Genomic DNA, 16,925 nt, shown 5'->3' with positions numbered 1-16,925 from the left:
GGTATGTTGCTACACTTCTACGCAAATCTCCATTACCTCGCCTGTATATTTCATCGACTAGCAGACGAGCTTATCAAAGCTTCAAAACATGTTCTTAATTTAAAACTGAATACGTTTGCACTCGCACGCGCAGCTATTACGAAACAATGCAAAACACATTGTGCGGGTTATGTACCTGTTATGCAACTATTGTACAAAATAATGTCTTTGTTGATGTTCCAAAGAAAGTTATACTAAGAAGACGACCTTTAAGAAAACCTTAAAGAAAAGACTTTAGGTAGGTACTACTGTAGGGGGTGTCGTGGTCCACACACGCCTCAAAGAGCCAGAGCTATGGAGCTCGGTTATGCTCGTATAGAATATATATAGATTTTTTTAATTCCACGACGGTGCCAAACCAATTTCCTCATTGCCGAAACCGGTAATTCTTCGCCTAAAGTGCGTAAGTAATTACCCACTTTGAGAGCATTTCAGAAAAACCCACGTAAGGCCACGTTCACTTTTCTACTTATTAAGTTAAGCGCAGTTAGTAACAGGAGCTAATAACTTTACTATCAACGTCATGTCCTACCACTCGTTTTGATAAACCAGCTAAACACGCACCAGTCTACAGCTAGTTTCTATAACAAATATAAATGCTGCAGCGTCTAGCCTAGGTTTCATAAAATCTTCGACATTAATACCTAAAACTGTAGACTATCCTGGCAATGATGACCGCCGCAATTATTTTTATTTTATTTTAGAAACTGCGATCATTTTTGTCGGCTACTGGCTGCCTGGAATTATTCCAAAGAATTCTGCCGGGTTCAAAACACTTTATATTCAAGGCGTGCGGTGCGAAACGCAAAAAATATTGAATGCAATGACCGATGATGACGTTATTACCAAGTTTAGATTGTTGTTTATTTATCTCCTGTCATTACAACACCGCGTTACCTAACAAGTAGATCGAAAGCTGATTATATTTCAAACTCTTCAATATGTTGCACTGTTATGAGGGATGTACACGGATTGATGTTTGTCATGCGACAAGTTGCTTCACAAATCGTCTCATCAAATTGCATCGCTTGCTTATTTATCCAGGTGCTGAAGTCATCTGCGGCTGATGCGGTTTAGTCATTTCCTTCTGTCGGATGAACCTCTAAAAAAAACAGCATTTAAGATTTAAAAAGTATGTAGGTACGCGTATGTGTTTGACACCTAACGGGGATTTCTTTGTTTATTCTTTTTGTACCTTTTTATTTACTGTTTTAGTTTATTTTAGGGTGTTCTATATTTTTAACCCCCGACGCAAAAAGAGGGGTGTTATAAGTTTGACGTGTCTGTCTGTCTGTCTGTCTGTGGCATCATAACTCCCAAACGGATGCAGTGATTTCAATTTAGTTTTTTTCGTATGAAAGGGGACTTACATGCGAGTGTTCTTAGACATGTTTGAGGAAAATCGGTTAAGCCGTTTTAAAGTTATGGGCGGTGAAAGTGGGGAGATTAGCCGAAGGTCTGCAAATATACTGGGATGGGGTCTCAAATTAAACCGCAATGAAAGAAGATATTGAAAGATATTATTTTGTCTTATTAACATAAATAAAAAATTAAATAAAAATTAAAAAAAAAATTAATTAAAAATTTAATAACAAAAATATAAAATTTTTAATTTAACGTTTTATTATAAACAAAAAATCTTGCACCAATGTAATCTTTAGCCTACTTATATGTAGAAACAAAAATTAGTAATTAATAAGTCAAAAAAAAAGCGAACGAGCTTGACCTCGAATGTAATCTTTACCTTAACAAGAATCGAAATTATAGTAAGTATATGTAATATACTAAGCCTAACTTAACCTAACCTACCTATAAAAAGTATAAAATAAAAAATTAAATTAAAAATTTAAAAAACCCCCGACAAAAAACTTAATTTCCCTTTAAAAAGTAAAAAAATAATAAAAGAAACTTAATCTTAAAGTACCTAAGAATGTACTAATAATTCTAAAAAAATACGTCTCGTTGGGGGACCGCATTCATACGGACTGTACACCGCCGTCCGCGCCGCTATATTTATATTTTAGAATATAATAGAATCATTCTAAGAAATAATTAGGAGCGGTTCCCCAACGCGACGTATTTTTATTTAGAATTAATATTAAATTCTTAGATACTTTAACATTGAAATTTCTTTTATTATTTTTTTACTTTTTAAAGGGAAATTAAGTTTTTTGTCGGGGGTTTTTTGTTCTTATTTTTCTATATTTATGTAATCCTAATAAAATTGTAGAAGAAACTGAAAACAATACCAAAATATTCATTAAGTTAGTTTTCAATGGTTCTAAGTTGAAAGTTCTTATAAATTATGTAGCTTTACGTAAATTTATACATGCGCCTGGTATTTTAAATTAGCAAGAAGTTGCATCAGTGAAGCGTGCGTACAATTTTTTTATAGGAAATAGATTAACACAAGTTCATTAAAAATAAGCATAACATAACTTAAATCCATTCACTATCGTTAAGTTAATATTTATACGAGCCAATATTATTATCTTATCACGATAATAACATTGTGTTTCCCTGTTGTAAACAAACTGGCTCATAGACGGCTTAGTCTTAGTCGTAACTCCGTAAGGTAAAAAGGTTGTAATTTTATGTTCAAGTAGTCTAGTTTCGGTTTTCTTGTATATAAATTACTTTTTGCTGAAATGCTAAGTATTAAATAACTCACCTTTTAGGAATTTGCATTCAAGTTAAATAAGTATAAAATAGTTTTCGTTTAGAAATCACTAGAATCGTCTATGCGAATTTTTACTTCAATTTGCAAAATACGTCACACGGTAAGGATGAGTCAATGTCAACTCAAATTGACGTTTAATTTGACAGTTCTCTGAAGTTGTGAACAGGTTGTTTTGCTGCGGAAAAGGTGTAAAATTAATAAGGTTTATAAGGCGATAATAGCGAGTACTTTAAGCGTATAATGTGATATTATATCTCTAGTGAAACTGTATTTGATGGGAGAGCGACAACGTACAGTAGGACAAGAAGAAATGGCTACTACCAGCACCGCTGTCGCGACCGTCCCCCCGCAGACTCAGGAGGTAATCCCGACCACTGTTGTGATGTTCCTTATCTTTTCTATTTGATCATTTAATGCCGCGATACTGATATCTGTAACATTTTATTCATTTCGAATCGTATTGTTTTTAACGGCAGTATGGAAAAATTGAGAAAATTATGCGTGTGTGTTCTACGCACGCAATATACGTATTCTAAACATGATTACTCGACGAAATCGGGTTTATTAAAGGATATAAACGTGTTAGATCTGAGTAGAGTGATCGCGGGTCCATTTTGTTCCATGACCCTTGGGGACTTGGGCGCTAATATCATTAAAGTGGAAAGTTTGGACGGCGATGAAGCGCGTAAATGGGGACCGCCGTTTATCAAAGACAGTAAAGATTCTTTTTATTTCCTCTCAGTGAACAGGAATAAAAAGAGTATTTGTATTGATTTCAAGAGTCAAGAAGGTAAGTTTTGTTTTTATTTTACTTATATTTGTTGTTGATTTTGCCTCCATTATCTATCTCATATCTCAAAAATTCTCACTAGAACATTCTGATGTACTTAACAAGGTTATGATGGTCAGGAATGAAATCATCTGATGTATCATTGTATTGATAAGATCTAATTGTATCAGCATGCCAGCGGCAGGCAGTCACTGCATACCTAATTGCTTCAAAACTCACACACAACAGTGATTATGTACTTACTAACACATACAGGTAGATATTATTTAAAGAGTCACATTACATGGAATAATCAGTGTATGGGTCACCAGAACACAAAAATTGACAATTCAATCCTTGGCCAATTTAAAAAGAGTACTTGTAAGTCAGCCTGGCAACTGTTTTTGAAGGATTTTCAAGTTCATGTTAGATAATCTAATGTAAACAGACAGTTATCAAAGATAAGGAATACTCCAATAAACACATAAAACATTTTATATTTTGGCTCAAATTGTTATACAATATTGCAGTATAAGTGCATAGAAACACTAACAAAATTAAAACATGATTTGATCTTCATACTTATAATTTTTAATAAGATAAAACATACACCAATATAAAAATATCCATTGGCACACATTACAAATTTTAATTCTACTTTAAATAAAGTGTGGTAGCCATGCCTTGAATGAATGGACTTGCTATTATACCTTAAAAAAAACTGGATTTACCCAATCTATTAATTTTGTTACATCTTTTTATTTTATTGATCTCTCAGAAAAATGTAGCCAACATATAATTTTTACCTCCCTGTAATATGAATAGGATGCCAACAGTAATATTAATAGGAGGAAAAGAGACAACAACATGTTTGCTTGAATTTCAGAATGGTCACATTGTTTTTTGTTTCATGATCACACTTTGATGGTAATTGATGTTGGTCAATTATTTTGTGTTTGATGTGGCTGCTGATAATTCGTTTTTCACGACTTTTCTACCTCACACATGACTTCCTCTAACTTAAGTTATACCATAGTGCCAATGCATATCTTCCAGGCAGAGACTATAAAAACACCAATTGCTTTGAATCTTAAACACCCCATTCACTTCATCAATTTAAAAAACCCTTGACACCTCTTTCAGTCATCAGTCTTTTCATGCATGCTCATTGGTTAAGGCTACTTTTAATTATTACCTAATTTAATACATTACAATAAAGTTGAAAAATTCACAAGTAATTTTAATTAAAACTACTGATACTAAATATTTTAATTGCAGGCAAGAAAGTAATATATGACTTGGCTAGGAAATGTGATGTGTTGGTAGAAAACTTTGTTCCTGGCAAGCTAGACAAGCTGGAGATTGGCTATGAGAAACTGAAGGTCATTAACCCCAAGCTGATATATTGTGCCATCACTGGGTTTGGACCCACAGGGCCATATGCTAAGAAACCTGGGTGAGTAGAAACCAGAAAAACAATTATTTCTGCCCATTAAAATAGTATACAACAAAACAATACATACTAAATTGTATTAGATATAATATAATCTTATCCAATTTTAGGACGGGTCATAAATATAATGGCTAACCCTTATCTGCGATAAATTAATTAAATGCTGTAAATTACAAGAATATTGCCTACATAAGTGCCAAACATTACACCTCAACCTAATCTAAAGGAGACGTTCAAGAAATGTATGGGGCTTGGGCTTAAAATAATTTTAAATTGAACAGCATGCTGACCTATATAGGTTGAAAGAGCGTAATTATTTTGATTTTTTGAGGCATTAAATAAGATTTTACAGCCCTCCGTTTTTTTTTAAAGCGAAGTTGAAATAATATAAGCTTGTATCCCTACAAACATTATTTTTAAGGGCTAGCAACCCTGTGGCAATTGATATGACGGTATATTTGTGTATATCTGTGGTACTTTTACATCTGTGGCTCATCTGTGACAGCAAAATAAACAATCAGACGACTTTCCGACATCGTACCTATCGCGTTGTTCGTAATTTCGTTGTGATTTGAGTGTTGTGTTCTTACTTCATTTGACCTTTGCATCTGCTCTACGGACTCCGACCCCTCTTTTGTGATCTACCTACCGCTTGTGTTTACTGGACAGATATTCTTTGCGATTTGGACTATCGTTTATTCGAAAGCCATGGCTGCATGTGTTAATTGCTATGTTATCTTGCAACCTGACATCCTGCAGTATGAATACCATGCTGCAGATCTGAGCCCAGAGCTAGCTTTGATAATTGAAGAATGGTGCGGGCGTGAGGTAAGTTATTTATTTCTTTAATCCATAGATGTAACTTTAATCTACTAGAAGTATTGTTTTATTCACAAAAAAGGCTTTGAGTGCCTACACTGGTAACCATTGGCATATTGGCATTATCCACTCAAACGTTCACGTGCGACACCTGTCAACACCTTGTACGCCCACGCGCTCGATCTGTGTTGAACCGCGTCGAGCGCCCCATGCCGTTACCGATTCAAAATGTATTTTCTAGCAAACTATTGCAGCTATAGCAAAGTAAAAAATACCAGTATAAAGCTGAATTATTAAGGAATCAAAATATATACTAATTAAAGTACAGAAATCAATCACAAATGCATAAAAAAAAGTTGAACTTAACAGAACGGGCTAAATATTTGTTTGTTTTTTTGAACAAGTTTTGACTAAACGTTATTTAATTATTTATTTTCGTTGTTTTATTTTGAAAGAATGAATCTTAAGGATTATTTTAATATACAACACTAATACAGTAGGATGATAAATAAATGAATACTTCAATTTTAAACGCAAACACTTCACAAAACTTGACACACAGTTTGTAAACAATTATTTTTTATATTCTTGCTGTCACCTGGCATACTGTTTTACCGACCAATAGATGCGTTATTTAATACAGATCCATCTAGTATAACATTCGTAAAGCTCTTTGAAGCTTGTCATAGATAAAAATTCGTTGGAAGTGAACAAGTCAAATGGGCTGCTATAGTCGCCCGGGCGTTTAACGCCAAAATTTTTTGGGCGACTATAGTCGCCCGGGCGTTTGAGTGGTTATGGTAAAGCTCTAACACACAATACTATAAAACTCATGACTTGAAGGACTCAATCCTAAATAAAAAAACTGTCTTGCTTGTTTACGGTCTCCCTTGCGGAATGACGTAAAATAAGTTTCTTCAGACAATATATTATTGTAGTGTTAAATAGTATTTTATTAGACATATATGTATCAAGTTGTGGTGTATGTATTAAGTTGTTCTTCCATTAGTGTTTCACAAAATAGATTTTATACCATACAAGCCATCCACCCTCACTTCGCTGAGTGTTAAATGGGGAAACTATATTGTATTTATCAATCAATTACATAGGAATGCCCATAAACTATATATGTATATTAACCTTTGTTGAGAAATACTCTACCTAATGGTGAAAACCGCATCAAAATCCATTGTGTGGTTTAGAAGAAGACTTAGAAAGGCACAGACAGACTGACATGGAGGGCAACTTTGTTTTACACTATGTAGTGATTTTTTTCAATCACTGAATTATTAAATCATTAGCATAATAATTATTATTTTGATTTACAGATTAGTGATAATGACCGGTTATGCCAAGCATGTGTTCACCTAGTTGCACAAGAAGCTAATAATCGTACTGAAAATCCCACTGTCAGAACGGTTTCACACATATTTGTATGCATATCTTGTGGCATTTCATTGGGTCAACGCACAGGCAGACGACGTCGCTCATTATTAGAGGGATCTGATTTGAGAACTTACATAGAAAATCAAATATTTCCCCGACAGGTAATAATATAATAATTGTTTATTACTTTACTTACACAATAATAGACTTTTGTAATATTAAAACATTTATTTCAACAGGTTCCAAATGAAGCTTGGGCATGTAATGCTTGCTGGATGAGGGCTTATCATAATACACCCCGGTTAGAAACGGAACCTCCTGTATCCCTGGAATTTGAAGCGCCAGTGGTCCCAGTCCAAATGCAAACAAATGAGGTGTCAGTTCCAGCTGTCATTCCAGAAGAACCAAATGTTGACTCAGTTCCTGCATCAAGTTCAATAACCGTGCCAAGCTCAGAAACAGAATCTTGGGCTGATCAGATGCCCAATATTCGACCACCAATTGATACAATTAATTTAGTTTCATATGCTCGTATATCAGACACAACATCCCACTGTTTTGTACCAGACTGTGTGAACCCTGAACGTATTAGAGTTTCTCGCTATTTAAAAAGATCGATCTTGTGTCAATATAAAATATATATTTCTGAGAATGCTAGAGTATGTCATGAACATTCAATGTTATATAACTGGGATATTCTAAATGAATTTGATTTTATACACAGTTTCAACAGAATGCAAATTGAAAATATGTTAGATTTGTTGTGTCATAGACCAGTTGGTTCTGTGCTTAATTTCGAAGATATTGAAAACTGCTCAGACCGACTGTGTCATTATTGGACTGGCCTCACAGTAGCTAACTTTTTATCATTGTTTAACAGTGTTGGTCAGATAGAAACAATCTGTAATAAAGCCAAAACTGCTCTTGGCATGTATCTAGTTAAATTAAGAACAGGTGAATCATTTGCACGTATAGCCAGTCTTTTTTTAACCTCTAAGGGTACAGTAGCAAATTACGTCAAAAAAGCAAGGTCTTGTCTAAGCACTTATTATGTGCCTTTGCATTTAGGGGTTGGTCATATGACTCGCGAGCAACACAGTGTCCATAATCTTTTGATACCACAGGGACTTTTCGGAACAGATGCTAATAACCCAATAGTAATCTGCGATGGCACTTACATCTATTTGCAAAAATCTTCAAATTATTTGTTTCAAAAAAAAACTTATAGTTTGCATAAGTATCGCAATTTAGTTAAACCTTTTCTGATGGTGACTTGTGATGGCCACATTATTGATGCCTTTGGACCTTACGCTGCAACACAGTCAGATGCTGATATTATGAAAGATCTCTTTCAAAATGAAAACTCTCCACTAAGGTCTTACTTTAGACAAAACGATGTTTTTATTTTAGATCGTGGCTTTAGGGATGCTATTGGTTTATTAACTTCCTTGGGGTATTCAATTAAAAAACCTGAGAGTTTGGATGTTGGTGAACGACAATTATCTACTTTAAAAGCAAATAAATCTCGAATGGTTACTTTGTGTAGGTGGGTGGTAGAAGTAGTAAATGGTCGGTTTAAACGGGATTTTAAAATATTCAGGGCTGATTATTTTAATTGTGCTTCTAGAAACCTCATGACTGATTTTAAAGTTGCAGCAGCTATTCTTAATTGTTTCCATCCCCTTATTACTGACCATCCAGATGCAGAGGCAATTTTAACCAGAGCCCTAGAAAGATTCCATATGCCAAACACACTAGCTGATTATGTTATTGAAGGAAATATTAACAGACATAGAGTCAATTTTGTTTCATTAGATGGCCAGCTACCCCATTTGGATGTGTTCCCTGTGATGGAAATGAGGGATCTTATTTTATTTTCATTGGGTATTTACCAAATAAAACAGGCAAGATCATATTATGGGGAACACATTCGAGAAAATGGTACATTTAGAATAGAAGTTGACACTAATCTCCTAGAACATTCAAATAATTCATTTTTATTAAGAGGAAGAATAAGGTCACGCCACCAAAGCAATAAAATATATTGTACATATATATTGTTGAATTTAAATAGTGGTATTACAGATTGGTGTCAGCGAATTGCACAATATTATTGCAGTTGCATTATAGGGAAACGTACCATTGGAAGCTGTGCACATGTTATGACCATTGTTTGGTACTTGGGATGGGCACGGCATCAGGAAAATATGCCACCCCCACCTGCCAGTTTCTTAGACAGTATTTTAGTAAGAGATGATGTCGAAAATGAAGAAGATGAATAAAGCACAAATAATTAATAACCTATTTTTATTTTATTACTTCTATCCCTATGCAATGATGACAACTATAGTTGTAGTTGTAGATTGTATTTATTAAAATGAAAACTAGAACACTTTCTTTTGATTTCACAAGTTCATCGTCTTATTCCCAAATTATATTAGGATCAGCTTCCAGTCTCCTTTAGATACGGCTGAATATTATTATTTTACACGGATCTTCTGAGCTACATTGCCATCTGAACTCCGTAAAACAAAATATTCTCTGACTTATAGCAACTTCGATTTTAAATACCATGACAAATACATATATTAATGCTGCTACTAGTAGCTGAAACTGAAAAGACAAGACATTTTCATTTCTCAGCGACAGAATTATTATAAGTGTATTATTTTCTATTTCTATGGAATAACTTTGGCATGGCGACGATTTATTTATTTTATAAAAGTCGTCTATTCACCGCGCCTTAAATTCGTAACTTCCAAAAGGCCGGCAACGTATTTGTAAATATGTTAACGTCAAATCGGTTATTTGACAAATCCTCAATCTGACATTTACGGATTGCTTTTTCGCCACGTTTTGATATTGCATTATTACGATAGTAAATATTTTTTTCTTAATTACATGAAACTGTAGCTTAAATTATCATAAAAACAAGAAGTATTAAGTAGAAACCTCAATATTACTTACATTTTAAACAATAATAAGTCTCAGAAACGGATAAATGAAAAAAAATTGCGTTTTGTTTTTACTGATACATTTTTCAGTTTTTTACAAAAACGGAGGACTGAAAAAAACATATTTAAGCATAATCGAGTAGCTTAATAAATAAGCTTTCTAATAAGGTATATCACATTGCTGTTCGAATTTCTTCGGAATAAAGGCCCAGTTTTGAACGTCTCCTTTGCAGGTATGACGTAATAGCAGCAGCAATGGGTGGCCTGCTAAATACCACTGGAGAACCAGACGGCGACCCTTGCAAGGCAGGCGTCGCTATCACAGACATCACCACAGGACTCCACGCATTCGGAGCTATCATGACAGCTCTGTACTACAGGGAAAAGACAGGAAAAGGGCAGAGAATTGACTGCAACCTGCTCTCAACACAAATATCCAGTATGATTAATATAGCAACGATTTATTTGAACTGTGGCATTGAAGGCCAAAGATGGGGCACAGCGCACGCTAACCTCGTACCTTACCAAGCTTTCAAAAGCAAAGATGGCTACATGGTCATCGGAACAGGATCAAATCCACAATTTGCTGATCTATGCAGGATTATAGGCAAAGAGGAACTGATAACTGATGAGAGGTTCAAAGATAATTCAAAGAGGGTTGAGAATAGGAAGGAAATCATCAGAATTATCAGTGAGGTTATTCAGACGAAGAGTAATAAGGAATGGTCGGAGATTTTCAAGAATGCTTCGTTCCCATGCGGTCCCATTAATAAGATGAAGGATGTGTTTGAAGATGAGCATGTTAAAGCTATAGAGTTGGTGAAGGAACTGCCTCACCCTGACGCTGGTACCGTGAAGGTTGTAGGGCCCCCAACAGTGTATGGGTTAGGGGGTAACGATGCGAGGTTGGCTCCCCCAAGGTTGGGCCAACATACTCGAGATATTTTGGCCAACTTTTTGGGATATCATGATAAGAAAATTGAGGGATTATTGGACAATAAGGTTGTGCAATAGTATAGTTTAATATGATGAAGGTACTTGTGTACCTTTAGTAGTATGAAATAAATATGTATAACTATTTGAATTATGTATGTGTTCAGATTTGGTAAGCTAAGTTTGTGTTAAAACCTTTGAGTTATTTTAATTAATACTCGAATATTTACGGGACATCGATTTTATTATTTTAAACATTTTATATTACAGGGTTATACGTAAAATATTTTAATTATTAGTTATATATTATATTTGTAAGAATAAGATAATAATATGATCGATTCATTGTATTTTAATTTATAATAACTAATATGCATAGAATTTTAATTACAATTTTATTTTGCCCAGTTTGTGCATCTACTTAGATATACATATTACATGTATCAAAAATCATTATACATAGGTATAAAGTTGACGAATAAAAACTATTTTTACGTAAAGTTTATATTTATTTGCATCCTTCTTAAACTGCTATCTACTTCAGAAATGTTTACAAAAACACTTTACTTTTTGTTGAAGTCGGTAAATATACTAAAGCCTGCTCCTAAAAGTAACAAACACTTTTCGAAATTTTCAAAATCGGTCAGATAATCGCGCACAACCATACATACATACATGTCAAAGAGAAAACCTTCTTTTTTAAGTCGGTTAAAAACAGTATCTATTAGCATTCTTAGGCAGCACTATGTTTGCGTCTAAAAAGGTGGCACTCTATAGTACCAGTCTCCCCAATGGAGACAAAAACTAGTTCCTTCGGTTTTTCAAATAATTAAGTACCACAGTTAGCTATTTATAAAAGGTTACATTGGTATCAGAGTTTACCGTCTACACACTTTGTTTTATCTCACGTAGATTCAAATATTTTGTTATCAGATATCCAAGCTACTGTTTGGTCGGTTACGTAACTTCTTATGTTTATAGTAGGTACATAATACTGTAGATTACCTCTATATTCTCAACATTTTCCTTTGAAAACTATACATATAAAAATGTTGGACTCTGTTGTCAGAAAAATATGTACTTAAGTTAGTTATAACTAGAGACCATTGTTGCGAAAAACTATCTATTTTAAGCCCAGATACAATACTAAGTAAGTATAACACATAAATACTTGGAAAGATCACTAAAGGTAAGCGTCCACAGGCCCGCATCGTACGCATTCCGTATGACGTCTTCAGTACGCATCGCATGTAAGCATTGCTGATGATGCGGTCTATACGATGCGGATCAGTGGACGCAGTTGTATGAGTTTCTATACAAGACACAAGAATTAAAATCCGTTGCGTACGATGCGTGCGGTGCATACGATGCGGGTCTGTGGACGCTTACCTTAATCCTACATTATTATAATAAATATGTTATATTGTTCACACAGGAGCCGGTAGAGCGCGTGGCAGTGATCACGCTGCGGCCGACCCGTGCCGAGTCTCGCAAGAAGGTCGTCTGGACGGAAGACACCGTTGATAATGAGCATATGAACAAGAAGAAGTCTAAATGTAAGTAATCTTTAGTTAAATAAGCTTAGCTGTTAGTTTTCCATAGTTGTTTAATAAATAAATGCTGTAGAAAAACATGCTGAGGAAGACTGGAAGTAAGGTTTCATTTCTAAATCTCAAAATGTATTTTAAGTATATTTGCCGGCTAATTTTCAAACAAATGGATTAGATAGAATTTTCCTAAAAATTATAGACGCCATTTTTAAATTACATAATACTAATCTAATAATTTTAAAAGATAGACCTTTTAGACAATTTCAGCAACAGATTAGTAATACATTTTTAATGTAAAATATAATAAAAAACAAAGCTATGATCAGATGTGATAAATGCTCACCGCTCGCGAAGTTGCATTTTTACAATAGCCTTTAATCATATAAGCTTTAAAATCTTAAATATCATGAACTCATGATGTCCACCCAGGTTGCTGCATATACGAGAAGCCTAGAAAGTTCGACGAGTCGGATTCGTCGGACAGCGACGACGACGAGTGCGAGCATTGCTTCGGGCACGTGGAGAAGAAGAAGAAGGGCAAGCACCACCACAACCACGACGCCAGCTGTCCGCACAGCGACACCGCCACCACCGCCACCACCGCCACCGCGCAGGCAGGCACTGTCACTATTACTGAGGTATCATACTGCACTAAATAACGAGTATCTTTCTTTTAGGCACCAGATTACTATAGGAACCTCCTGTCTTTTCGTTCAATAGAGAAGTAGCTAGTGTCACACCATTGGGCATTCAATTTTTGAGCTACAGTGATTAAAGATACTGAACGGAAAGCATTGGATTAAACCGCGTCAAGGGTTTTTTTAGGAAGCCGTGGTATCACTTCGATTGAGCTGCCCATTTTTGCTGAAGCATGGTTCTTCCACATGTAAATTAATATAGATAGAAGAATCTTATATATCAAATAATTCCCAATTTGTCTACAGACGGAACCGCAACCAGCGCCGGAGCCGACGGCGGTGCTCACGCTACAGCCCTCGCCCACACCTGCGCCTGCGCCGCCCGACAAGAAAGACGAGTAACCAACCACATACACTGCTAAATAAGTCAACTTATATTATATCTAATTAATATTTATTTAGTCACAAGTTAGACAAATGACCTAAAGGGGGCTATTTACTGTCTATGGGGGGTGTATACTAGCTATATACTATATTATTGGTCGCCAGATAACGCCAGTGTGAACCTATCGTTTTTCGTCCAAGCTTAGTGCCACAGGATTGGATGTTCAATATTTGACAGCTTGACTTATTGGAAAAAAAACCTCTTGCTACATTTGCGTCATATGGTGACCAATAATATCAGTAGCCCCAATTAAGATCGCAGGGAGCCACTGGATGCAGGTCGCTTCCAACCGGCCTATCTGGAGGTCATTGGGGGAGGCCTATGTTCAGCAGTGGACGTCTTGTGGCTGATATAATGATAAACAACATTCACTGTTACATTTATTATGAGCACCTCTGCCTACCCCCTTCAGGGGGGTGGGGGAAGGTATTGTCTGATATAAGCCTATCTCATTTATGTGAGGATGTTTAATGTAAGCCATATAAATGTATGGATAACAGCAATTTTGGTGTTTCATATCTTAATTTCTGTGATGGGTGTGTATTGCTATCTCTTTCATCTATTTGTAATTAAAAAAGAGACAGAATTAGGGCACTTGCTTCGGTGAAAAAAATTTATTAGAATTTTGATTTTCAAAATTCTCATTGATAGCACAAATTGTAAAACTATGTGAAATGATTTGCCCTGTCCTCTTCTTTCATTCTATTTTAGTAAGGGATAGCGATATACGCTCCTAAAAACATGGAAATGTATTTAGTATAATGTAAACTAACTTATTTAAACGGTTGTTTGATATAGACACACGTACATTAAGCTACCCCAATGTATAAAATTCTTCAATACATTTTAATTTATTACAACTGCACAAGAACTGTATTACTGGACGAATAGTCGAAGATACGACTGCCAAGCAAAGTGTTCTGATTCTAAATTAAGTATTATTGCATTATCCAACTTTAATATCAGCATGGAATATGAAATTCGTACGTGAATAGCTCTGCCCACTCCAACGGAGATTAAAAGGCATAAAGAAGTTTTATTTAATAGTCAACATAACTATGAAGTTATGTTGACTATTAAATAAAACTTCTTTAATAAAAAGGGAACCGCCTTCAAAAATAAAATGCGAAGCTCCATCTGTTTTAAGTCAGGTAATATACCTTAAACCTCCTAAGTCTGAAAAATACTATGCTGAAAACCGCATCAAATTCGGTTCAGCCAAACGCGAGATAATCGTGCAAAAACAAACATACATACATACATACAGGTCAAACTGAGAACCATTCTTTTTTTGAAGTCGGTTAAAAAATACCAATAATTTGGGGTAGTTTGATGTGCATCGTGTCTATTGTCAGTGACAATTATATTAAAATGTTATGTAAGATTGACTGATTGGATGCGAATATTGCGGGGTAGAGCAAGACTAGAGGAAATGAAACGAATCAAGAAACTAGAATTATGAAATTGAAAGCCTTTTTGATGGAAAACAATAAATATTAGACGTATATTTTGATTATTCTGTTAATTAAGTAAAATTGTTTACTCATACAACTATTTGACGAGCATTATGGGTCCCTATCGTGGCTTGAAACGAGTCGAGTTATGTCGTCAAACAATTACGTTTAGTAAACTGTTTATTCTAGTTGATTCTTGAAAGAGATAACATCGTGTTTTTCAATTTTGAGCTCTATTTCGTTTTACATAGGATTAATTTTAGCTTATAACTGTCTGAAAGACGAATTTATAAGTGACTTATGTCTTACGGAATAGAACTCAAATTTGAATGGATTAGTTAATGAGTTTAAATGTGTATGAATGTGTCTGTGTCTCTGTCTAACACGTTTACTTTGTTAGATGTGTGACAGAGACAGCAGTACTTCCCCGTTCTTATTCCTTCCCTTTCCTTTATTATTTAGCCATATAAAATGTCTTACTTGAATAATAAAAGTTCCTAAATCGTGTCTCGAGAGTAAATAAAGGAAATTGAATTGAATTCTGAAGGGAATAAGTATGAAATTCGCGTGGCAAGAAAACTTAAATTTTTAGGTTAACATGTCCAATAGACATGTTTATGAGTTAGTTATATAATTATGTACGTGCTTGTTTACATTAAATGTACACTATTATATTATTTTCCTTATTTTTATCATTAAGTAACTTAGGTGTAGCTATTAAACCTTTTATTTTAATTTTATGTTTGTTTTATTTCATTTTTTATAACTGTGGTGCCTGTTGGTCATAGAATTGATGTTAGATTTTTAAATAAGGATTACTATTTTATTTTAGGTGGCAACATTAAGTATGGAACATATTTGAAGTTAGTATAAAATGGCCTATATTATGTGTACCTTGATATTCATAGTCAACTAAATAATAATCAACTTAATTAATATCATTAAAGTCCCATACACATTTATCCGTAAATACACAATATTATTAAAGTTAATAAAATCATAAAATATTAAAAAAATATGTGAAGGTAGTTGGAAAACAAAACTTGCGTTGATTTTTGTCTAGTCGCTATCATTACGCGTTTAACGTGTGTTAGTATTTTACTTTTTTAACTTGGATGGTGAAATATAAAGTAAAAATAAGTAAGCCGAGAATAAAACTTTAAAACTGTGTCGACTTTCATTACTAAATTGTTAAAATCGTCTTTTTCATAGTTTGTATTATTATTAATTCAGCTTATCCATACTATAATATTTCATTTTTCAATTATGTATAAATATAATAACCCGCGTGTTCTACGGAAAATCGTAGCCTGTATCAATCAATCTATAGTTCCCTAACTCGAGAATAACTATTTATATATATCATTTTGTTTGCTATGTTCTGTGTATTTATTATCTTTCACTGTTTTCCCGACTACCCTCACATAGCGTTATATTCCCATGTTAGTAGAGTAGTGATTGTTAGACCTATGTATTATTGTACATCTTGTACGCAATTGTTGTTAGCGAAATATCGTTTATTTTCAATAAATTATATTGAGAACCTACATCTTTAGTATTCATTACATTTTGCAGGTTGTATGCATGCTCACTTGTGATAGTTAACTCTGTTTCAATATTAGTGTTTACTATTTATTTTGATAGGCCACCTGTAATGTAAGCGAGCAGCAGCAAGCGAGGAGTCGCCGTGATAGTAGATACATTATTTATCCCTACACTAATCTTCTAGCGGGTGTCGTAAAAACCAAATAAAAAAAAACGTTGCTCCACACTAGAATTTTCTCCTGTGGCGTTGGTACGTTTAC

The 16,925-nt window shown here is 34.4% G+C and overlaps 2 protein-coding genes across 2 annotated transcripts; both read left to right on the top strand.

The window, feature by feature from the left end:
- Window positions 1-3,096: 3,096 nt before the first annotated feature.
- Window positions 3,097-15,858, top strand: LOC118273415 (succinate--hydroxymethylglutarate CoA-transferase). Its single transcript, XM_050694950.1, is given in 6 exon segments — window positions 3,097-3,509; window positions 4,767-4,944; window positions 10,334-11,125; window positions 12,465-12,589; window positions 13,013-13,185; window positions 13,528-15,858. Coding segments are annotated over 6 exon segments (1,677 nt in total). The 5' UTR covers window positions 3,097-3,196; the 3' UTR covers window positions 13,624-15,858.
- Window positions 5,130-9,446, top strand: LOC118274168 (uncharacterized). The gene is made up of 3 exons (XM_050694868.1): window positions 5,130-5,769; window positions 7,089-7,307; window positions 7,386-9,446. The coding sequence occupies exons 1-3, from the start codon at window positions 5,650-5,652 to the stop codon at window positions 9,426-9,428; spliced, it is 2,382 nt and encodes a 793-aa protein (XP_050550825.1). The 5' UTR covers window positions 5,130-5,649; the 3' UTR covers window positions 9,429-9,446.
- Window positions 15,859-16,925: the final 1,067 nt, after the last annotated feature.

The sequence above is a fragment of the Spodoptera frugiperda genome, chromosome 1 (assembly GCF_023101765.2).
Source record: "Spodoptera frugiperda isolate SF20-4 chromosome 1, AGI-APGP_CSIRO_Sfru_2.0, whole genome shotgun sequence".
Taxonomy (NCBI): domain Eukaryota; kingdom Metazoa; phylum Arthropoda; class Insecta; order Lepidoptera; family Noctuidae; genus Spodoptera; species Spodoptera frugiperda.
This window is presented reverse-complemented; position numbering and strand designations above follow the sequence as displayed.

What these genes read in the sequence shown, in the direction of transcription:
- LOC118274168 (XM_050694868.1), top strand. Translation starts at nt 5,650, where the DNA reads ATGGCTGCATGTGTTAATTGCTATGTTATCTTGCAACCTGACATCCTG. An exon ending in AAGAATGGTGCGGGCGTGAG is followed by an intron (nt 5,770 to 7,088) that starts GTAAGTTATTTA and finishes TTTGATTTACAG; the next exon opens with ATTAGTGATAATGACCGGTT. An exon ending in ATCAAATATTTCCCCGACAG is followed by an intron (nt 7,308 to 7,385) that starts GTAATAATATAA and finishes TTATTTCAACAG; the next exon opens with GTTCCAAATGAAGCTTGGGC.